Source organism: Thamnophis sirtalis, unplaced genomic scaffold, assembly GCF_051295495.1.
Source record: "Thamnophis sirtalis isolate CommonGarterSnake01/CBP01778 unplaced genomic scaffold, rThaSir2_p1.2 scaffold_13, whole genome shotgun sequence".
Classification (NCBI taxonomy): Eukaryota; Metazoa; Chordata; class Lepidosauria; order Squamata; family Natricidae; genus Thamnophis; species Thamnophis sirtalis.
Genome location: NW_028261393.1, coordinates 37,614,657 through 37,638,207, shown reverse-complemented (window position 1 = coordinate 37,638,207; position 23,551 = coordinate 37,614,657). Strand labels below are relative to the sequence as shown.

The window sequence follows — 23,551 nt, the reverse complement described above, 5'->3', positions numbered from 1 at the left end:
GCCGGGGTGGCCGCACTCCTGGTAGAGTGAGGGGTGATGCGCCTGGGGACGGGTCGGGATTGGCTGTCATAAGCAAGAGCGATGCACGCCTGTATGGTATGGGAGGAAACCTTCTGCCCTTCTGCCCCATGGAAGACACAAAAAGTGCTTCCGATCGCCTGAAGGACGCAGTGCGCTTCACGTAGGGTCGAAGAGTCCTGCGCACATCCAGGTGATGCAACTGGCGTTCCTGCGGATGAGAAGGGCTGGGGCAAAAGTCCAGAAGGATGAGCTCCTGAGCCCTGTGGAGTAACGTGTTGACTTTTGGTAGGAAGGCCGGGTCCAAACGAAGGACGACTCTGTTGGGATGGAATATGCAGAGGTCCGCTCAAACTGACAGCGCTGCCAATTCGGACACCCTTCTGGCCGAAGTAATCGCTACCAAAAACACAGTCTTAAGAGTCAGCAACCGAAGGCTGATGGATGTAATAGGCTCGAATGGAGGGGCCATAAGAGCCCTGAGCACCAACGTCAAGTCCCAAGTAGGGTAACGATGCACTGTCTGAGGTCTGAGGTTAGCAGCCCCTTTCAAAAAGGATTTGACCCGTGAATGTTGAGTCAATGAATGACCCTGGCCGCCCCCAATCACAGTGGTCAAGGCCGCAATTTGCCTGCGGAGCGTGTTGGGCGCCAAACCCTTGTCAAGTCCAGTTTGCAAAAAGTCCAAGACCCAGGGCACCAAAGCCTGGAGGGGATCAGCCCCGGCGCGGCGGCACCACCTGCAGAAGGCCTGCCAGGTGGCCTCGTAAATACAAGTGGTGGAGGGACAACGGGCCGCTTGGATAGTGTCAATGACCTTGCTGGAGTAGTGAAGGCCGGTTAGAATAGGCCGCTCATGTGCCACACGGCTAACTGCAGCAGCTGGGGGTTCGGGTGGATGAGAGCCCCCTGGTTGAGCTGGATCTTGTTGTCCGGAATCCTCCATGGACGTGAGATCAACAGGTGCACAAGGTCGGCGTACCAGGGGCACCGGGACCACATCGGGGCCACCAAGAGGACCTCCGCTTGCTCCGTCAGTATCTTCTGGATGACCGTCGGGAGGATCGGTAGCGGCGGGAAGGTGTAAAGGAGGCTGGCCGGCCACGGGCTACGCAGGGCATCCACCCTCTCCGCCCCGGGGGTCACGTACCTGGAGTAGAAATGTGGTAGTTGCGCATTGTGAGGCTGTGCGAACAAGTCCACCTCGGGATGGCCGAACCGGCGAGAGAGCTGTTGGAATAGGTCGGGGTGGAGTTGCCACTCCGCTTGGTCCACTGTGGCTCTGCTCAGCCAATCTGCCTGGATCTTGGAATCGCCCGATATGTGCTCCGCCCGAAGGAACAGCATTCTGGTCTCCGCCCAATGGTGCAGCTTCTCCACCTCCAGCATCAGGGGCCTGGAGTGTGTGCCCCCTTGGCGATTGACATGCGCCTTGGAGGCCACATTGTCGGTTAGAACCAATACGTGGTTGTGAGTTACAATATCCTGGAATTCTTGCAGGGCCAGCCGGATGGCCTGGAGCGCCAACCAATTGATGCTATTGGCCAGCTCCTGACTCGACCAGCGACCCTGTGCAACTCGGTTCAGTGCATGGTCCCCCCATCCGAAGAGGCTGGCATCAGTCATAATTTGGATGCGCTCTGGCTCCTTGAACGGGCACCCTTTGAGGAGCTTGGAGGATGTGAATGGACACCCTTTGAGGAGGGTGCCCGTTCAAGGAGCCACCACCGAAGGGACATGAGAGGTTTGAGCGGGAGCCGAACCTTTAGCTGGGAATGGCTGGTGCGGGCCCTCTGATAGGGGAGCAGGAACCATTGTAGCGGGCGTGCATGGAACCTGGCCCAGGGAACGATGTTGATGCAGGAAATTATCTTTCCAAGTAGCTGGGACAGCATTGCCAAGGGCACAAGCCTCAGAGATGACACCTGGGCCGCCAGTCGCTGGATGCTCTGTCGCCTCTCCAGGGACAGGGAAACCTCGCACGTGACGGAATTGATGATGGTCCCTAGGTGGAGCAATGACGTGGTCGGCTGCAGATGACTCTTGGGGAGGTTTAGGACGAAGCCGTGCCTCCGCAGTGAGTCCATTGTTACCTGTAGATCCCATAGGGCCTGTTCCCGAGACGGCGACAGGACCAAGATGTCGTCTAGGTAACAATTCACCCTCACTGGAACCGAGCGAAGCCGCCACAACCGCCAGGAGCTTGGTAAAAGTGCGAGGGGCCGATGATAGGCCGAAGGGCAAGGCCCGGTATTGAAAATGACGGCCCGCAAAGTGAAAGCGAAGAAACTGCCGATGTGCTGGGTGGATGGGCACATGGAGGTACGTCTCCTTGATGTCGACTGATGTCATCATGTCTCCCTGGCGGATGGATGCCAAGATGCTTTTCAAGGATTGCATCTTGAACTTCTGATACTTGATGTACCAATTAAGTCTTTTCAAATCTAGAATGGCCCGCCATCCCACCGAATTCTTGGCCACTAGGAACAAGATTGAGTAAAATCCTAGCCCTTCCTGACACTTTGGAACCTGTTCTATGGCGTTGATGGAGATGAGATGTTGTATTTCGGCATCCATGAGACGTCACTTCATCGAACACCTGGGTACAGGGCACTTGATGAACCGTCTCGGGAGGATGGAGAGAAACTCTAGAGTGAGGCCCAGCCTCACCACCTGAAGGGCCCAGGCGTCGGACATGGTCTCCGCCCACTGATGAGCGAAGGCCAGGAGACGCCCGCCCACTGGTTCTTCCCCGTGGGAGTCACTGGTACCTCCGAAAGGACCGGTTACCAGCCCCACAAAATGGCCTCCTGTTGTGGTATTGCGCCTGGTTCTGCTGGCGACCCCTATCCCTGGCCCCCGCGCGGTCCTGGCCGCTGTCCTGTGGCTGGGTAAAGGCCCTGTTGTAGTGGGGAGTATAGGGAGCAGCGGTGAATCCAGAATCACCACCCCGAAATGGCTGGCGTCTGTTATAGGGTTGATGCCTCCTATTAGCGCGCCCCCCAGTGGAGGGGAGAACCTTGCACTTGTCCCGGGTCTCTATGAGGATGGGGTCAAGTACAGAACCAAATAATGCCCCGCCTTTGAAGGGCGTGGACGCCAGGCGCCACTTAGACTTAATATCAGCCTGCCAAAGGCGGAGCCACAACAGGCATCGGGATGCCACATTGGATACCACAGCCCGGAAGGCGAACTTGGCAGCATTAATGGTGGCATCTGCAAAGAATTCCAGGGCTGCCATGATCTTGGTAACATCTTGGTGAAGACGCACTTCATCAGGGGCCAGTCTATACTGCAACTGCTTGAGTCAAAGCATGGAGGTTCTATTAAAGAAAGACGCCGCAGTCGCAGCGCGCAAGGCCCAGGCCGCAGCCTGATGGGTCTTACGAATGACTGTTTCAGCTTTACGATCCTCTGCCTTTAGGCCTTCAGAAATTTCAGATGGAATTAGGGCCGGGGAAGCCAGAGCAGCCACTGGCTGATCCACAGTTGGGAATTGTAAAAACCTTCCAGGTCAGGAGTGGAAGTGTACAACTTCCTGTCTCCATTGCTGGGCGGGGCCACCACAGTCAGTTGGTCCCATTGCTTTTGAATAAGGTCTAGAAAAAGTTTTGGAGAAGGAATAATCTCCTGCAGTGAGACTGGTTCAGCGAAGAGGCGCTCCGTAGTGTCTAGTCCCACAGCAGTGCTGTCCTTAGGAGCCCCCTCCCCCATATGGGTAGTGGCCTTAGCTTTATATAACAAGGACTTGAATAGCGCGGGGCGAAATAACCCAGAGGAATTAGGCTGATCGAAAATCAGGCCTTCATCATCAGAGAAATCTCTATCTATCACCTTCCCTTCCTCCACCAAGGCCGAATCCTTGCTATAAGTTGAGGGGAGAGGTGAAGAAGGCCCTGCCTGGAGATCCGGAAGATCCACTAGTGGAGCCTGGAGATTAGGCCTGCCTTGGGCACTGGCATCCCCAGGAACCTGATTCCTACAAAGCAGTTCAGCATCCACCCCCCTGGATATTGCTGCAGAGATCATCTGGTAAAGGTCTGGGGAAAGGTCCTGGTCCTGGCCTTCCATAGGCCTCAGGCCTGCAGCAGTAGGGGTAAAGGTGGCAGAAGACCCGGCATGTGGCAGTGCATAGGCCGAGGCTGCATGGGCCTCTGCAATCATTGGAGGGAGTTGGGCCCCCAACCCCCCACCCCAGCATCAGAAATAAGGGGCGGGGACGATCAGCAGAGCAGGCCTGGTTCCCTCATGGCTGCGGTGCTGGAGCCGGTGAAATACACTGAGGCAATAACGTGGGGGGCGGGGAATTTCTACCCTCCCCAGTAGCCTTAGTCGCTGCCTTGGCTTTCTCCTTTTTCTTATGGGCCCTATCCGGAGCTCCAGATGTGTCCCTGGGCCTTTGACTGGTGGCTCTAGAAGCGGCCCTGCCGGGCCTCGAGCTAACCCCCGCCTGGGCAGAATGCTGGACATCGGTAGAGGGCTGTACAATACCTCCTGAGGTGGATTGGTCAGCCATTCTAATATTAGAATCGAAAAGACTCAAAAGGACAGAAGCACAGGTTTATAAATGCAATGAGAGCGGGCCGCGTGGCAAGCAGGAGCCGTGTTGGAACGATCCTCTCACTAGGTCAGCCAGAACCGAAGTGAGGGAAGTGGGAGGGCCAATGACTCATCAGCCCTTTGGGCGCAAAGAATCGCAACGCCCCGTCCTTGGCTGCCTTAACCGCACGCGCGGAAAACAATCCCAAAATGGCAACCGCAACTCAGGCGCCAAAATTCAAAAGGATTTTCCACCAACAAGCTGCTCTTAGGCTTCCCACAACGTGGATGCCTTCGGCGGCGGCGGCGCTCTCCCGGAACGAGCAGCGGGCAAGCAATCTGGCCAAACCGCATCGCGAACGGCAGGTGGCTCCCAGGTGAAGCTGGACAAACCGTGCCGCGAACGGCAGGTGGCTCCCAGGAATTCAGCGCGGTGGGAAACAGCCAGCCGCGAGCAGCAGAATCGGCGGCGAATCAGCCTCGCGCCGGCAGCCGCAATCACAAGCTTTGAACTCAACGGCTCCAAGAGCCTGCAATTACCTGTCCCGATCTTCGCAAGGCACGGAAGGACGGGGCAGGCAGCGAACTGCCGCCTCTCCCTTCGTCCTGCAATAACACTCCGAAAATACATCCATCCACTTGTTGAATCCAAGATGAATCCGAAATTTTGTCAATTAGTCTGGAGAAAATTGGTATACGTCTCTTCTGGCTGGACTGAGTTAAAAAAACTGACCCATCCAGTCAGAGGAGGCGTGGTCACCAATTTACATAACTCAGTCTCTAGGCTAATGGACAAAGTTAACCCATGCTTGGATTCCCCAAGCAGCATACAGGAGAATTGTCTAACTGCAGGCAAAGACAGAGAGAAGTAGATTACCTTATTTTCCTTGCTAATATAATCCAGCTGCAAACACCAAGGATGAGTCCAAATTCTGCTTAACATCTGGAAATCTTGGAAGAGTTTAGCTCCAGCTTTGCCTCTTCCACCTTCGCTGCTGTTGCCGACACCTGACAATAGAGTTCAATTACATACTTGAAATAGATTGACTGAACTGTAAGTTTAGCAGAATCAACTCACTTTTATGCAATGCCTCAGGAATTCACTTTCTTTTTCCTAGCAATTTGTAACAGAGGGTTCTCCCAGTGCAACACTCCTACCAGAAATCAGATTATTCCAGCAACTGAAACCATATTTTTTTTCTTTCTTAAAATTGCTAAAAAATCATCATTCATCTTGTTTTACAGGTTTGACAATCTATATTATTTATAGGCATATGTCATTTGCACATGCAAACTGCATTTTTATTAATATGTTAGAAATCCCATTTTAGAAAACAAATTCACAATATTTTCCTCATAAGGCCTTAATGTCTATTGCAAATCATATTTCAATAACTTTTTACATCCAATGCTAATGACAGACAACTGTAGAATGTTAACTTCTTAAGAGTATAGTTCTATCATTCAACCTCAATGTCCCCTGAAATTAAAATAGTCAAGGAAATTCAAAACCTATTAAAATTTCCAAAATGTAAGTACATTTGAATAATTAAAGTTTTAACTAATACTTATACTTGGCACTATACCTGTCACACAGGAATTTATCCAATCCCCCTTTAAAGTCAGGGAAGCCAGTATGGAAGCCAGTGTCCATCACCATATCTTATGGAGAGGAACTGTATAAATTAATTCTGTGTTGCTATGTGAAATGCTCTTTTGGTCTGTTCCAATGTCTCCTCCCAATAGGCTTCAATGGATGACCCCGGTAAGGTAAAAACTAAAGGTTCCCCTCGCACATATGTGTTAGTCATTTCCGACGCTAAGGGGCAGTGCTCATCTCCGTTTCAAAGCCAAAGAGCCAGCACTGTCCAAAGACATCTCTGTGGTCATGTGGCCAGCATGACTCAATGGTGAAGGCACACGGAACACTGTTACCTTCCCACAAAACTGGTCCCTATTTTTCTACTTGCATTTTTACATGCTTTTGAACTGAACTGCTAGGTTGGCAAAAGCTGTGACAAGTAACGGGAGCTCACTCCGTTATACGGTGCTAGGGATTTGAACAGCCGAATTGACGACTTTCTCGTTGACAAGCTCAGCATCTTAGCCACTGAGCTACCATGTCCCTTTATGATCCAGGTAGGTTTGGAGAAAGGGAGAAAACTTTCCTTTCTCTGCACCCTGCCCAATTTACCTCTGCCTCTTCTCAAATACCCTTTTCTAAGCTCTTGTAGGGAAGAAAATGTCCCAGCTCTATGGCTGTTCTCTCTTCTAGTTCTGCTACATACAGACTTTGCAGCAACCAACACTTCAGTTGCCAATGTGCCACCAAGCTATATAAGGAGATTCTCATTCTCCCTGAATACCAAGTCAACAAGATTACCTGAACCATCCTTAATCATCTTCATCAAGGTTAAAAAAAAAAAAAGAATTAACCCCACACTGCAGTTCAGCTTTGCCTACTCCATATCGAAATAACCTCTGGTTCTTTTTTGTTTTCATTTACAATTAAGCAGTGAATTATCCTTACCTGTTAAGTGATCCAGGTAGTACTGGTATAGTTTACACTGAATGGGAGTCATTCTAACAGCTAGGACATACTCGTGTTTTGGTGGCAGGAACTTGGTCAATGCTGTATAATCTTTCCTCTACAATTAGATCAGAAAAAGGAAAGCTAAAAAGTGCTATGGTATCATTCGAGCATCAAAGTACCATCTGTGAGTCAATAAACTTTGTAATTTAAAATACAGGGAACAACTAAAATGCTTAAAGAAAAAAAATTAGGATTCTAAGTGATGAGATTCTTCAACACCCTCCTTCCCTTTATAGAACCCTCTCTCTGCGGTGGAATGACCCTGGGTCAGAGGTCAGGGAGATGCACTGGCTTGATTCAGACCTAGTGCTAGGCAGAAGTACTTGAGACTGAGGCTTTGGTATTCCATAGGGAAAAGTTTCAAAATGTTCATACTTTTTTTTTGTTTAATTAACTTCATCGTGCCAGTGGTTATTTTAAATATAGCTTTATGGCACAAATTTTATAAGCATAGTCTGTGGCAATTGAACATTTGAAGATAAGAGTAATCACAGTTTATGAAGGTGAGGACCTATAAATACACACTCTCCTGCACTGGAGAAGGAAAGGAAAAGCTCACAGCTCCACTTCAGCATCGTGCTGATAGGCAACTATAGTAATGAGCCTTACACTCCCTGTCTACAACTGACATACACCATTAAGTTATCGTCATTTTTTGCAAAAGATTTTTAAAAGGGGAGGAGACAGTAGAAACACAAATAAACAAGGAGGGGAAAAATGAAAAGGTTAAGAGACTCCCATGTCACAGCTTGGGGTGAAGTGTGGGTCACAAGTCTAAAAAGATTAAAAGTTCTGCCCCAAATTATCTTCCATAGATATTATGCAGTAATTGCAGGCCACCCTGAGTGCCCGTGCCTGGTGGGGTTTACATTTTAAAATAAAAGAAAAATAATCAAGTGGCTGTGGGCAAATCAAAGCTTTTAAAATATTTTCTTTCTTGTTAATCAGGAGTAATGGATTGCTTGTTAAGAGAAAGGCACAACTTCAGTTGACAGGAGTGTCAAAACTCTCTAAGTTTCATTTTCAGATGTAAGGAATTTTTAAACTTTCACAATGGAGCAAAGTAACAAATCAAAATCCACGCACCTGAACACATCCAGCTAGCATTTCATACAAGATATGTGCCCGCTTTTTCATCACTCTCACATCTACTGGAGTGGAGTCAGCACACTGGCCGTTCTGGATGGGGTTTATAAATCGATTTCGGAACTCCTTAACTGATCCAAGTAAATTCTCCTTGATGAAATTAACCATGCAGTGATCTGAGGAAGGGGAATGTAACTTTTAGCTCCTTTCAGCAGAGTACGGTAATCTTGTTTTAAGTCTTTAATAAAGATGGACAAGTATATATTCACTGAGGCCTTCTCTAGGTGGGTGGCCTTGGTCCAGAAAGGCAACTTATAAATATTTAAAATAAAGAAATGTTTGGAAGCAGATTCAGGCTGTTCTATATGTTAAAAGAAAGGGACTATTAGTTCAAATTGGGGACCAGGCTAGAGCCTTGCTCCCAATCTGTGCAGTAATGTGCTGAATGCCTGATGCAGAGCCCTTTCCAGCACCCTGCCATTTAGCATGCCATACTCTGCCAGGGAAAGCCTGCTGAAGTCTTGCTGTCAACTAACATGGATGCCATGTTTTGACATACAAGATATTCTTTTCCAGAAGCAGCAGCAGAATTGGTGAATAACTAAACCAGGTTTCTGACTGTTTTTTTAAAAAAAACATGATGCAAGACATGTCTGCTGCCATCCCTGAAGACCCAGCTTTGCAGTCCTATCCTTGTATGAGGTTTCTTTTTTAACACAATTGTATTGAAATTGTCATGCCTCATTACACAAATAACAGGGAGGGAAGAAATTCAAGGAGAGCACCAGCAAAAATGTATTTAGTAAGTGTGGAAACAGTGTGCATAGATTTACAATAATAAATGCAGACGTTTGTTGAATAATCAAACTGAATATATTTAAGGATCAGCAGTGAGGAGAAAACCAAAGATGTGTGGAGCACATTATTCCGTATTAGCAGAACTTTTTTTTATTTTCACTGAAACTGCAGACAGATATAAAACACATGTTTGGCTCCCTCTTAAAATGTACTTACATTCTATGAGATTGTTTTGCAAAGGGGTTCCTGTAAGAATTATCCTTCTCCTGGATCTGATAGAATTCATAGCTTTAGAAACAGCAGAAGCTTCATTTTTCAGTATATGTCCTTCATCACAGATAACAAAATCTGGGCCTGAAATTACAGAAGGCGCATCTCAGAGACATCTGTGAAGTATGGGACGCTCATTAAATGCCAAGTCATGGAGGAGAGAACTCCAAATTTTCTGCCAGGGCAGTTTGTTTACCCGACAATTTACTTTAAACCAGTATTCATAGCCCTCCATGCAATATAAATACATGTGCAACCTGTGCTGCTGATCTGCTCCTCATGCTGAGCGGTATCTTAAAAAGGGCTTTCCATGACAAAAATCTATTCTGTACATGTAGCATTTTTACTGGATGTACTTTTGGATGGTTTCTTACATGGATTCTCTCAAAAATAGGCAGACAGGGCGATGCCATTACTTTGGATTTACTTTGGAAGTGAGGATTCACATAATGCACAGAAGCCACATATGTTTGAAATTTACTAAAGGAATTACAGTTCAGCACTTTTAGGAGAATGATGCAGCCACTTTAAAAAGCTGGAAACCAATGTTGAGTCTGCATTCTCATAAGATCTTAAATCTCTTCCAAAGTAAATTCAAGCTATTGTCTAACTCTGGCAAGTTAACTGCCCAACTAGGAAAACATACTGCACTTTTACCAATGTAAGATAATATGTGTATCTCTGGTTTGAACTGAAGGGTCCTTGGTGCTCTCTGAACTTGGTTGTTTTCCTGCAGACATTTCATTACCAAACTAGGTAACATGATCAGTGGTAGCTTTGTTGGGTAATGAAACATCTACAAGAAAACAACCAAGCTCAGAAAGCACCAAGTATCCCACAATACTACTCTTTTACTTGTCATCAAGGACAATGCACTTTCTATATTTTAAATATCAAAAATGCAGAGTCATGGAGCATTAAATTCCCTAGAATTTAAGAACATAGACAACTACTTGATTAGACATATACAGGAAACAAATTTGATACATGATAAAATATTCTCTGTTCATCCTTACGAAAATGTTTCACCAAATATATATATATATATATATATATATATATATATATATATATATATATATATATATATATATATATATATATATATATATATATATATATATATATATATATATATATATATATATATATGCACAGGTTTTCTGAAGTAAAGTTTTTCAACGTTTTGTATAAACCCAGATTACAGCACCCTCTACTGTTAACTGGAAATAAAGTTGAGTATGACATAATAACTGATTCATAGCAATATTGGCACACAAGGAAGTTATCAAATCTCCCTACATATCCGGCATCTTCATAATCTTCTTTAAAGAAGAAGTTGGGTAGCAAACTTTACGAATGCTTGAAAAGGAACCATTCAAGGACCCTTCAAAAAGGGAAAGACAGGTGCCTAGTCTACTTAATTATACAAACTGAGGCTTATAAGGGAATAATGTAAATATAGGTAGTTCTTGTAACAACGGTAGCCGGGACTAAAACCTTACAGTTAACTGATGTGGGTGTAAAGCATGATGTCATTTGACTGCCTCGTTTAGCAATGGCAATCGTGGCAGAACCAGCTGCAGTTGTTGATCGAATCCTGCAGGTCATTAAGTGAGGATCCATCCTGACTCAAGCCATTGGGTCATTAAATGAGGATCCACCCTAACTCTAGTACGGTAAGGGATTGCCTCCACTTCAGCTCCCCTCCCTACCTGTCTCTGCCCTCCCCCAGGCCGTTTTGCAGTGACATTCCTCTGCAATGGTGACCTTGAGGCTCAGCTAGAGACAGAAATGACAGCAGTCTCAAACGGATGCCCCTTACCCCATTGTTGCAGAGTGCCACCTCCAGCCCTACACAGTGGCCAGCCCCCAATTACCAAGCCCATCCACCATCCATCATGTGCTCCTCAATCCCCGGATTTCTCTCTCTTCCGCCTGCTGCTGACCAAATGCACCTGGCCTGGCCTAACCAATGGCTGCTCCAGGCCTTTTTCCTCAGGCTGCTCATAACACTCTCCAAAAAATGTGCCTCTTTCTTGTGATGCTTTGGAAAGCCTTTGGAAAGCTTCAGAGGCCTCCTGAAGCATCACGAGAATCACCCAAGGTTCCAGAAGGCCTCAGAAGACTGCCAAAGCATTGGGAGAAAGGCTCACACTATTTGTTGCTGGACAGAGAGGCTAAAAGGGCAGAGATGAAGGAGGGGGGGGGGGGAACGGACAGGTATGGGGACCTGAAGTGTCCCTGCAATCCTAAGTGTGGGTGAACTGTCAAGTGCCCAAATTTTGATCACATGATCACAAGGGGACGGTCAAAACATCAGGGGCCGTTAAGTACTATTTGTTCAGTAGTGTCGCCATAACTTTGAATGCTTGATGAACAAACGATCATTAAGTAAGAATTACCGGTATAAAGATAAAGCCATCAAACAGATCAACAAATATGATCTCTCAGAAAACAGACTGCTGAAAGCAGCACAGAAAGACACAAGGCATGAGTCTTGTACAAAAGGTTCACAGTAGATCAGAGGGCTGCCCCCAAGGCTTAAGTTTATGTGTGCCCACACACACACACACTTTCTACTAGTTGTTTTCAACGTAACTGGATGGACTTCATATTACGTTAATTTAGTGGGGTTTTTTTCATCCTGGTTACATTCTGAAGCCTCACCTCTTCTGGGTGCTACTCCAAGGCCAAGCCTGGTTCTCCACCAGAAAAGGTTGGGCAGGGTCTGGAAGGGGAGATTCCAATTGGGGTGTTGATTCATCATCTCCATATCGCGAATTGGAAGGGAGGGAAATTACTTGGAATGCCACTTGCCTACAGCCCATCCAGGCCTCACTGAATTTTCACCTTTCTTACTCACAAATTGCACAGAATCCTTGCTCAGGGCCTCAAATGGACATGCAGGATGACTTCAACTAACTGCTTAGCTGCCTTTATTCTCTGCAGCCTCTACAAATTCAGATGGAGAATTGCAACTGCATCTAGGGAAGCTAGACACAACCGACGGTAAAGTCCCAAGAGTTGTCAATCGCGCATGGATTCATGCCAATAGAAAAACAACACACATTTTCCTCAAGAAATCATAACTGGACCTAATCATTTTGGATAATTTCCATTCTATCCCCCACTCTTGCCTTGCTAGGGAAGGTTGTTGAGATACTGGCAGGCAAGCAGCTTCAGAGGCTGTGATAGATTAGACCATTCAGTCAGGATTCCCAGAGACCTACAGTGTCAAGACAGCATTGGTTCTATGTCCAGCCTGACCCTCTGGGGTCTCTCTATGGCATTCAATACCATTAACTATACTATTCTCCCAGGCCAGCTTTGAGGGTTGAAAGTGCGGGAGGGAGCATTTTGCAGTGCTTCCCCTCCTGCCTTTATGGCCAGCATCAATCAGTGCTGGGGGAGAGAGATCCAGCTGCATGCCCCTTAAATGCCCTCTCTCACTTCTATTTAACATCTCCATGAAACTGTTGGGGAAAGTAATTTAGTGGCATAACATCCAAGAGCAAAGGTACACTAATGGTATTCAATTGTGCCTCTCTATCCAATGGCAGGCAGAGGATGCTGTTGTGCTTACCCAATGCCTATTCCAAAGGGCCAGAAAGCCCTCCTCTGAGGTCCTACTATTTGACAACATTGGATGGAACCTAGTGGGTTGAGCAGATACCCTCAGGGAGAGGTGGTCTCGCAGATCCCTTGTGCCAGGTAGTGCTTTAACGATAACTGGAAGCTAGTGCAGCTCATGAAGCAAGAATATAGCACAGGTGAACTGCATAGGGCCCAGAATGCAGTCCCTGCTGCATTGGGGACCAATAGCTAAAACAATTAACTAGAGCTTCTGACTTACAACAACTACCACACTACTTTTCTTTTTCTTCCTTTCTTTTCTTTCTTTCCTTCTTTCTTTCTCTTTTTTTCCCTCTCTCTCCCTCTCCTCTCGCTCTCTCTTTTTTGGGGAGAGAGGTAGAGAGTATAATACCACAGTTTTACCATTCATCAATCATGTTATCAGTTCCTACAGAAAGGTTTTTTTCTGGTTACTGCTGTTTCTTTCTTCAGTTTGAAGAGGGGTTATGCCGTAACCCGCATTCTTCTGTACATTGCTTTGCAAATAGAATGGGGCATCTCTCTACTCAAGAATGTCGCCTTCTCTACATGACTTGCTTACTTGTCACAGAAGAAAGGATCTGCAGTGTTTTGGCTTACCAGGATCAACCAATGCTTTGTTAAATATTTCCTTCAGTTTTCTGCTCTTCACATTCCTCCCTTGTGCAAGGTTACGATACATTTCATAGCCTATGATCATGACACCTCCTTCATCCTGCCACCTTTGCAAAATGTAGCTCCTCTCTTGAGGGCGTTTCACTGTTGCTAGTTCAGAGACCTTTGGAAAACAAGCAAATAAATGAGTTTTATTTTTTAAAGTCAATATGTAATTTGAATGTGCTTTCCACATATACTCAAAGCCAAGAAGTTCATACTTCTAAACACTGATTTACTGTTCCTGGATGCAGAAATAATCTCCACCTATCGATAGTACACATTGAATACCTCAAGTTTCTCATCGTCTTCTAGGCCTTCTTGCCATTTTTCAAATTCATTCACCCAGTTGAGGGCTGTGTTCAATGGACACACAACAAGGGCAGTTCTGAAATCCAGTTTGTCGCAAAGCAAAATGGTATGAAGGAAACTAACTACCTTCAAAAGAAAGGCAGGAAAATCAGCATTAGAACAAAACTGCACCTGGGGAAAAATTCCTTTTTTTTTAAACAAACAAAAAATAGGAGACAGATCATGAATTATTATTTTTTAACACAAAAGAATATTTTGATGTACTTCGTGTCAGTTAACAACTTTCTTCTTACATTAATTTGCTGTGAACATTTACTATAGTTTCTAACCAATAACCAACTGGTTTTGTCCTCTTTCTGTTTTTCTTGACCTTAAGTAACTCATTTTTAGGGACCGTAAGTTGTACGCAGCACACTAACTCAAATACACTATGTTTTAGTATAGGAATGAACAAGGAAGGTCTGGTTCCTAAGGAAGTTACTGAGAAAGGGAATATATGTTCCTTAGAAATGCTTTTAACCCTGTGTGTGTGTGTATACATTCATTCATTCATACATACATACATACATACATACATACATACATACATCATAGTATATGTATGCATGTATATGTGAAGGGGGGGTGAGTGTGTGTGTGTGTGTGTATTTGCTATATATATCAGGTAACAGCCTAGACAAAACCCTGCGGTTTTATTGGCAAAATTGTTCTGAAGTTGTTTGCCATTGCCCACTTCTTAGGGCTGAAACAGAGTGACTGGCCCATGGTCACCCAGACAGCTTTGTGGCTAAAACAGGAGTAGAGTTTCCAATCTCCTGCCTCCTAGCTTCAAGCCTTAACCATGACATGAAACCCGATCTTTGTTGTGTGCCTATTATCTGCTATTTCTCTCCTTCTGTGATCACAAGCACTCCCTTCCCCATTTTTTCAAATCAGAAAGGATTTGATGCAGAAGGAATGACTTTCAAAAGTAGTTGAAGCTAGCTCTTTGGACGTAACTGACAGATGTTCTGACCAGTGCTGCAGAGTCAAATGTTCAAATTCAAGCCCCACAAGAATTTAATTAAGCAACCTGATTCTTTCAACTTATCCCACAGGGTTCTTTTGAGAAGTGAATTCCAGTTCTACAGATTGAATTCCTGAAGAAAGTGTAGTAAAGGTACCTAAGCTATTCATTCTTCTCTCCAGGAATTATATATAACAGCAGGAGGGACATGCATTAGGTAACTTGGACATGTTTCAGCAGTTTTCACAAGACATGATTCACTTTTACTGGAAGAAGCTGGAGGGAGCAAGGTTCGTCCTAACCAACCAATCCTTAAACATACCTGCAAGGTCTTTCCCAAACCCATACAGTGCGCCAGAATACATCCAGAGCCTGAAGATTTCTTGGTTTTTTTCAGAGATTCACAACAGCAATCCCACATAAACTGAACACCTAGGAGGAAAGGTTTTTTAAAAGATCTTTTAAAATTTAACAGTGGACTTATTTTTGCTCTGAAATGCAATAGCTATAATAGAACACTGTAATCAACAGAAGACAATATTCGTAGCTCAGGTTTGGGGACCTTGGTGCTCTCTGAGCTTGGTAGTTTTCTTGCAGATGTTTCATTGCCAAACTAGGTAACACAATCCATGCACTGATGAATCCTAGTTTAGTAGTGAAATGTGTGCAAGAAAGCCACCAAACTCAGAGAGTACCAAGGACCTCACAGAAAACTCCAGTGGCTCTAACCCAATCGATTCAAAACATACATCTTCAAAGTCTAGCATTTTTAAATAAAAATTGTCATGCCATCTTACCATCTACTTGATGAGGTTTAAGTTTTGTCACTATGCTTTGATGAACTTGCACTAATGGTTCTTTGGTTTCTTCATCTTCATCTAAAACCAGCTTAGTTGTAATTGGACATTTCGACGATGCATCTTCTAGTTCTATTACCTGGAAAGATTTTTTTGGGGATGTGTGCATTTAATTCAATATGTTCAATATTCACGTTACACTGAAGGCAAATATATAACGAGAGCTACAGCCAAACAGAGGTCTTTTTTTCAGGTTACGAGGCAATTCAATGGGACATATTCCCAGATAAGGGCTCCCCCTTTCAAATTAACAGCGGGATTGCATTGCACTTTCTGCATGGTTGAAGTTGTTAAACACATCCATAGCAAATAAATACATTTAAGTCTTTGCACATATTATGATTTAAGATAGAAAAAGATAGTTGCCAAAAATCCGACAAGCCAAAATAAAATAGGTGCCCCAGAGAACTATAACAAAATATGCTTGATTAGTGGGCAATCAGTCAAAATCTTCTGTGCATTTATCTGTCCTTATTGGAAGTTTAGAAATCTATTTCTTATTAATTTCTGTTTTTAGTAGCTTCAAACTGAAGTGCTATAGAATATTGCAGATACAAATCTGAGAACATATGGAATATTATTAACTTTGGAAGGATATTGCTGAACCTAAACATCATTCAGCATCCTGCCCAAAGCATAGCACAGAATCCTGGTTTGACAGAGGGTGTGCCATGGGCAGGAGGAATTTTTTTTTTCAAAGCTATAAGGTAAATAAAGCCTCATGTTCCAGAAGTTCTCAAATGACAATTCTGGAGGCAGCATGTGTGGAATTATAAAATTCTATTAAGAAAAGGGCAAAAGCTCAGAAAGAAAATTAAGAATTAACTGCCCAAATTATAAAAGAAGAAAACATATTCTTTATATCCTAATGTTGCAGGAAATGACAGGCTTTAGACTTCTCAGGATACAGGAAAAGTTTATCTGGCAGCCAGGTTCAGAAAGCTAGCCCATGGCTAGCATTGCAAGTTCTGAACAACCTTCTATCGAAGCACACGTTCTTATACATTCTCAAAAGCAACACGGAAATACTTAATTCATTTCTTATTAGTTATTCTGGGGGGAAAGCCTTATAAGTAGATGAGGGTCTTACTTCGCCTTTTGTTACAGGTATGGACTACATGTCATTAATGAACTTTATCTGAATCTTGTGGTTTGGACTTTTGACACATCTTCATTCTATATTTTTAATCCATATTTTATTCTACTTTATTCCCCCCTTCTAGACTTTATTAATACCCACAATTGAGTCTAGCCTGTTAGATTAACAATATAAGCATGCAGGATACAGAATAGCAAAAAAGCAAGGATGCAAGCAATACACATCTTAGGGCTTATCTTCCAGAATCACTTTATCCACTTCTAAGAGTGCAATTTGAATATAGGAGCTAGTATCTGAAGCTTCATCTTCCTTGAGGGTATGTGGGATTAGGCTTTCCATTAACATTAACTCCTTTTAAGTGCGTCATACAGATTGCCGTGTAGCTGGGCCGTTTTAGTTCCCCATCTACCTCCATTGTCAAAGTCAATCGTAGCTCTGATCTTTTTCCCAAAATCTGGCTGAACTGGAACAGCATTGTAAGATGAAGAGGTTGCAGACAAGCACAACCAGCATTTTTGGCCTAGGTCAGGATCAGTCTGATTAATTATGCTTTGACCTAACTCCAGCACTCTTAACATATAGTTCCCTTTTCTCAATTGTTGCAGGGGCCCGTTTTCCCTATGCTCTGCCCTTTTTCTTACAGGGTTTGTCATGACTTTAGGTGTTGGGATTGGCTTATGGTTCCGTCCCCAAGCATAAATGATGTGCTGTTGGCGGGAGTGAACCTGTTCCACATCCTGTAACTTGATTCCACCCTGTTCTCCGGGATTTTTGACATCCTCAGATCTTTCTTCAAGAGCAAGGGAGGTTGCTCGGGTATTTTCGCAACATTGGGAACTACTATTCAAGACGTTATCACTTAGCAAGCTCTTTGCCAATAACAGCCAGAGCCACAAAAAGCTCATAATTGTCCCTCACGCATAACTTCTAACACAATTCTTTTAGCTTACTGAATCACCACATCATGGAGAAGGCAGGGGTTATATATAGTTTGAGGAAGGGCAATATCAGCTTTGGGCAATCCATAAAACCAAATCTTATTTGCTAAACAAAACACTATTATACTGCAAACAACCCATTCCCACGGTTCCTCAAACATAAGTGTCATCAGAAGATTCACAGTCAATGATTTTAGTCTCAGCACCTGTCTTCCTCTGGAGGGGCAATTTCTGAGGGATGAATATGCAATACAACAAATAAGTACATTCACTAAAGCAAGAGTGCAGTTATGACTATGAATACTTGGCTTGCCATTTCCTGACAGGTGCTCAAACTTTCTAATATATCTTATATCTAATAAATGGAATGTCATCTTCTTCCTCCAAATTGTCAGCTGTACGAGCCTCTTATGTCCCGTATATTATTCCCATTGCCGGTAGGGCAGTTTTTAGGGGACGTTTCTTTAAGCATATCACTAGAGGGCGGGCTTCATCCTGGTCTGCCTCCCAATACTCATCAGCAGCTGGCTTAACTCGAGTCCAGTGAATCCAAAGCTTGGATTTCAACACTTTTACTGCAACTACTACTTTCCCACCTAACCTTCATTATCAAAGCACACGTTCTTATACATTCTCAAAAGCATCGCAACACGGAAATACTTAACTCATTTCTTATTGGTTATTTTGGGGGGAAAGCCTTATAAGTAGATGAGGGTCTTACTTCTCCTTTTGTTACAGGTATGAACTACATGTCATTAATGAACTTTATCTGAACCTTGTGGTTTGGACATAGGGACGTTGGCTAGAACATCTTGTGGTTAGAGGCTGATGACATTTCCTTTAAGCAAGCTTTTAACTATCCTTTTTATGCCACGTCTTCATTCTTATATTTTTAATCCATATTTTATTCTACTTTACTAGCACTTTATTTTACCTGCTTTCAATAAAGATTCCTCTATAGATCTGATGCTCCCAAACAATGGGTTAAATATTTTGGTGCTTTATTTAGTCATGAAGCTGTCAACCTAGGATATTTGCCTTGAAAAACATTTGTTCCTGAATCTCTTAATATTTCACGTAAGTAAGTAAGTAAGTAAGTAAGTAAGTAAGTAAGTAAGTAAGTAAGTAAGTAAATGCTTGGGGACAGGAGATTTAATTCCAACAGAATCACAGCTATACCAATACTGGTGAACTTCAGTATTCACAACTGGCACACATTTATGATGTAGCACATTTGTGAAATTCACAGCTGGCTTCCAACAAGCAAAGTCAATGGAAAAACTGGCAGTAAAATTATAAATCATGGTCATGTGATGTCTTACTTAATGATCACAGGTGATTCACTTAACAACTGCAGCAGAACCAACATTGTAAGTCTAGAGTGGTCACGTGATGCTTTACAATGTACACAATGCTTAGCAACAAAGTTGCTAGTCCCAATTAAGGTTGTTGCTTGTAGCAAATAAACTAGCATATTATCAGCCTAACTCAGAAGTCTAATGTGCCCTGCCACCAGTGATGGGATTCAGCCAGCGCACACCTATTTCGGAGAACCGGTTAACTTTCTAAGCAGTTGGGAGAACCGGTTGTTGGAAGAAATATCCTTTTGTGTTTTTTCCACTTCACAGGGCTAATTCTGTAAGACAGGAAGGAAATATTCTGGTGTTGTTTCTAGCCTAATCTTCATTGTCCTGATTACAGAAACTGCCTCTCCGGTTAATTCTTATTACATTGTAACACCTAAGGCAGAGCGCCCATTGATGTGAGTGACGTTGAGTTGGCCACGCCCACAGTCACATGACACCCCCCCAAGCCCTGCCTACCCAGCTGGTCATTAGGCCAGAGAATTGGTTGTTAAATTATTTGAATCCCACCACTGCCTGTCACCTTTTATAGCTTTTCAGATAATCCTCATTTAGTGAGGCGGTATATAAGTCTAACTGCTATTGCTAGTGATGACAATTAGGACCAGCAACTCAGTCATAAAGTGAAGTGGTTGTTAACTGGAACAAGGACTGTGCTTATGAACTTACTTCAGCTTCTTTTGAATTACAGTCCTGTGAAAGTCATAAATGCAAAGATTGCTCATAAAGCTCCTTTATTTTTGATAACTGCTGTAGCCATGGAAGATCCCTAAACAAGGACTTCCTGTACTTAAAAATTCTTGCTAATTTGGTTATGTTTATAAACCTCTACTATTATCATTATCTGATTCTTATATTAGTTCTTTAAATGATATACTGTCACCTGATTAGATCTTAAAGGCATCATATGAGCATAGTTATTTCAATCTAATATAGTCTTTTTTCAAACGTGACAATTTTAAGATGTGTGAACTTCAACTCCCAGAATTCTCCTGTCAACCATGCTGGCTGGGGAATTCTGAGAACAGTGATGTAATGTAACTTTTAAAAAAGACTTTGAAAAATTATATTTGAAAAAATAAAAGATAAAAAAGAGTAATATAATGCAATCCTCAGGTAATCCAATGGTATAAAAAGCCTTAAAAAGCTTTTAAACTCAGGGTAATTATCCACATGCTTTCAACTAAATCCAACCAGAGCTTTTCAAAATGAGGACCTTGTCGTTCATTCCTACCACAACAGTCAAAGCAATTTAGTGCTGTTAAAACTACACTAATAAAAGCAAAACATAAAATAAGAAAGCAGGGCAAGAGTCTTAAATGAATACATTAATAAGAGAAAATCAGGGTTCTGCATATATGTGTTATATGTTGATTTAAGAAAAGCAATCTTATTTTCAAACACCTTGCTTGTTTGAAGTACTTTTGCAATGAAAACAATTATGTTCAAGAAAAATGCTTTCAACAGCAAAATTACATAAAACAAAGCACTGACTATCAAACATATTTCTCTTACAGTTCTCTTTTAGCAACTTTTAGCAAGTTTTGCCTTTCCTCAACACTTGTTTAAAAATCCTGGTATATCCCAATTAAAAAAATGTAAATACTTCTCTGAGCTTCTCCCTTTCACGCTCCCTTTCTGCAATCCGTTTTCTTCTCTCCTCTTCTTCTTTCAACGCATTTTGCGTTTCTGTTCTGAGTTTATCATCTTTAATAATCCTCCTTATTTTTTTCCTGCCTTTTCCGGGAGATTTAGAATCATCATTGTCGTCATCTTCACTATTGCTCTGTAAAAGTTCCAGAAAGATATATTCTTAATCATAATTTCAAATAAAACATAAAACACTCTTTCAACAAGATAAACAATTTACTGTTATTGCCTTTCATTGTTTAATAATTCCAAATACTAATACTGGCTAACCAAACTCCATGAACTTTTGTACTTACGGTAGAGGGTATCACTTGCCTTGAGATAGTACAGTAAGCATTTCCCATGTGTATATATTGAGATCTCAAGGACTAATTTCTATTTCCTTTACATTATATCGCAACTGGATTTGGGATTTCCTATATTTCCAAAGCCCTTTACTGTATTATAAAACACGCAGGAGCAAAGTAAAAGAACAACAATGGGTGCAAATTTTTAAATTTAATTTCAAAACTGCCATGATTTTCATACATTGAAGTGGGTTTTGGTGTGATTTGGAATAATCTGTCCAATCCAAAGTAAAGCTATGGAGAATGAGAATGCTAATATCAGAGGATAGAATGTTACAGATGCTTTTTATGATATAAAAGCTTACTCTGAGTTTAGGACACAGAACTTCAGAACTGGTAGGGGCCCTTTAGCCACTGTGTCCAAAGTTAAGCACTCCTGACTGATGTCTATGGAGATTCTCAGTCATCTAGGTCATGGTTGTCCCAAAGTTGCTTTTTCAAAGTTGCTTTGTTTTTGCTTGAAGATGTTTTGCTCCTCATTCAAGAAGCTTCTTTAGTTCTGACTAAATGACCCACCATTCTCCACCATTCAATCAGAGCTGAAGCTTCTTGGATGAGAAGTGGAACGTCTTCAAGAAAAAACCAGAAAGTCTAAATGCCTCTTGGGAAGGGGGGAGGGACACTTTTGGGATTTCTGACTGATAATTATTCAGTTGCCCCTTGAGTATATCTAGTCAAGGGAAGTCCATCCTCACTTAAAAAAACACAATCAGGGATTTTTTCTCTCTGATAATAACCTTCTTAAAAACTAAATGTCTTTATTCTATTACATGGCTGACAAAGATGAGGTTTTGGTCTCTTTTTAAAGAATGCCATTATCTCCCCATCACTCACCTTTTCTCCAAACTAAGCTCCTTGCTGCTCTTTCTCAGGGGTCTTAATTTATACTTCCCCGATCAACCTTGTTATTCTTCTCTAAACCTGTTTCCAGTTTTATGAATCTTTTCAAAACCAGAATTGGCCACAATACTTCAGTTGGAATTGAACGAGAACATCTATCCTTATGATGGAATGGTACGTGGGAATGACCTTGGAGAAAAGTGGGAAGTCCCACAGCCAGGGGAACATTCTGGCAACCGAGCCCATAGAAAAAATAGGGGTATGGGAAACATCTCAGAAGGGACCCCTCCCTATTTCTTGAGCAATAAAAGTGAAGGGGGAGAAATGTTATTTTCAGATTTGCAAGATTATATTAATTAATATGAGCTTATATTTAGTTCATCCGGCACTCTTCCTATCTGCGCTATCTTGCAAGGCTGACACTTGCCATATCCAACTTGTTTGGAAAGTTTCATTACTTTCAAAAACATCTCATTGTATAGCTGGGAAGGTATTTGTAAAAGGTTTTTAAAATTATGAATATTTAAAGACAAAAAATAAAACAAAAACAAAATGCTGGTCTAACCAGGTGATACTACCTTATCGTTTTCACTAGATGAATCTTCCTGGACTTTTATGCGTCTCCTTTTTTTCTTCTGTTTGTAACTCCTCTGGTTTTCTTCTAATTCTGCTTTCTTGGCGGACCTAAAAAATTGAAGGGGTACTGTTCTAAAAAGGATTATTCTTGGCTAACTGTACTGACCACTGGGGTTTTTTCTTATTTTCCTCCAAGATTATATATACATTATTCCTAATCAAGTCAGCCTAAATTATTTAAGAAAATGTGGCTGACGTTTTCCCTCTTTATTTATGATCCAGTTGATTTTTGTTTCTTCTGCATTAATATTTTAGAATGAAGGAGTTCAGTTAGGGGATTTTACACTGCATTAAGTTATACTTTAATAGTGATTTACTGAATAGTGCTTTATTAGTTGGTTTGCATCACTAGAATAAAGCATGATTTACAAACCTTATTATAACATCCCAAGCCAGAAATGTTCCATGCTTTGTGTACTGTGTGAAACCAGGCAAAAACTACAGAAGTATACTGGATGCTAATCTCTTTTTAATAAAAGAAAAAGGCAAAAGTGCCTGGATTTTAAGAAACTGGACTTGTTTTTGTTTTTTTTTAAAAAGAACCAAACACATATGATAATTCCAAAGCATTCCAGATAGTAAATAGGGTTTTGTTTCTGTCTCTTTAAGAAGCAGCATTATAAATCTGAATTTGGCATTCAGGTTTTAATAGCTAAAACAAATTTTTTTTAAAAAAAACTTGAAATAAAATTTCTGGGTTGGGAAGTGCTTTATAGTTTTTATCTCTACAGATTTCTGCAGAGATCTTTCTGCAATATTATTAAACACTAACAAAATACGACTTAGGACCGGCCATCAAAAGAATATGCTACCTCGTTCTAGGACGTTGATCATCTTCAGATTCACTCACTTCTTCACTAATACCAGATTCATAGGCTTCTGAACTACTGGAATCCTCACTGCTCACTTTAAGATAAAACAATTTAAAA

At 42.5% G+C, this 23,551-nt stretch overlaps 1 protein-coding gene across 1 annotated transcript in view; it reads right to left on the bottom strand.

Annotated features, from left to right (window-relative positions):
* The window catches only part of ATRX (ATRX chromatin remodeler), a 91,731-nt gene that overhangs the window by 20,682 nt on the left and 47,498 nt on the right, over positions 1-23,551 (bottom strand). The window contains exons 13-23 of the mRNA XM_087728192.1: positions 23,435-23,528; positions 22,565-22,670; positions 20,756-20,935; positions 15,689-15,827; positions 15,214-15,323; positions 13,865-14,011; positions 13,520-13,697; positions 9,251-9,388; positions 8,237-8,412; positions 7,088-7,205; positions 5,435-5,565 (exon numbers count right to left, since the gene is read on the bottom strand). Coding sequence (XP_087584318.1) covers positions 5,435-5,565; positions 7,088-7,205; positions 8,237-8,412; positions 9,251-9,388; positions 13,520-13,697; positions 13,865-14,011; positions 15,214-15,323; positions 15,689-15,827; positions 20,756-20,935; positions 22,565-22,670; positions 23,435-23,528 — 1,517 coding nt within the window. The remainder of the gene's footprint in view (positions 1-5,434; positions 5,566-7,087; positions 7,206-8,236; positions 8,413-9,250; positions 9,389-13,519; positions 13,698-13,864; positions 14,012-15,213; positions 15,324-15,688; positions 15,828-20,755; positions 20,936-22,564; positions 22,671-23,434; positions 23,529-23,551) is intronic.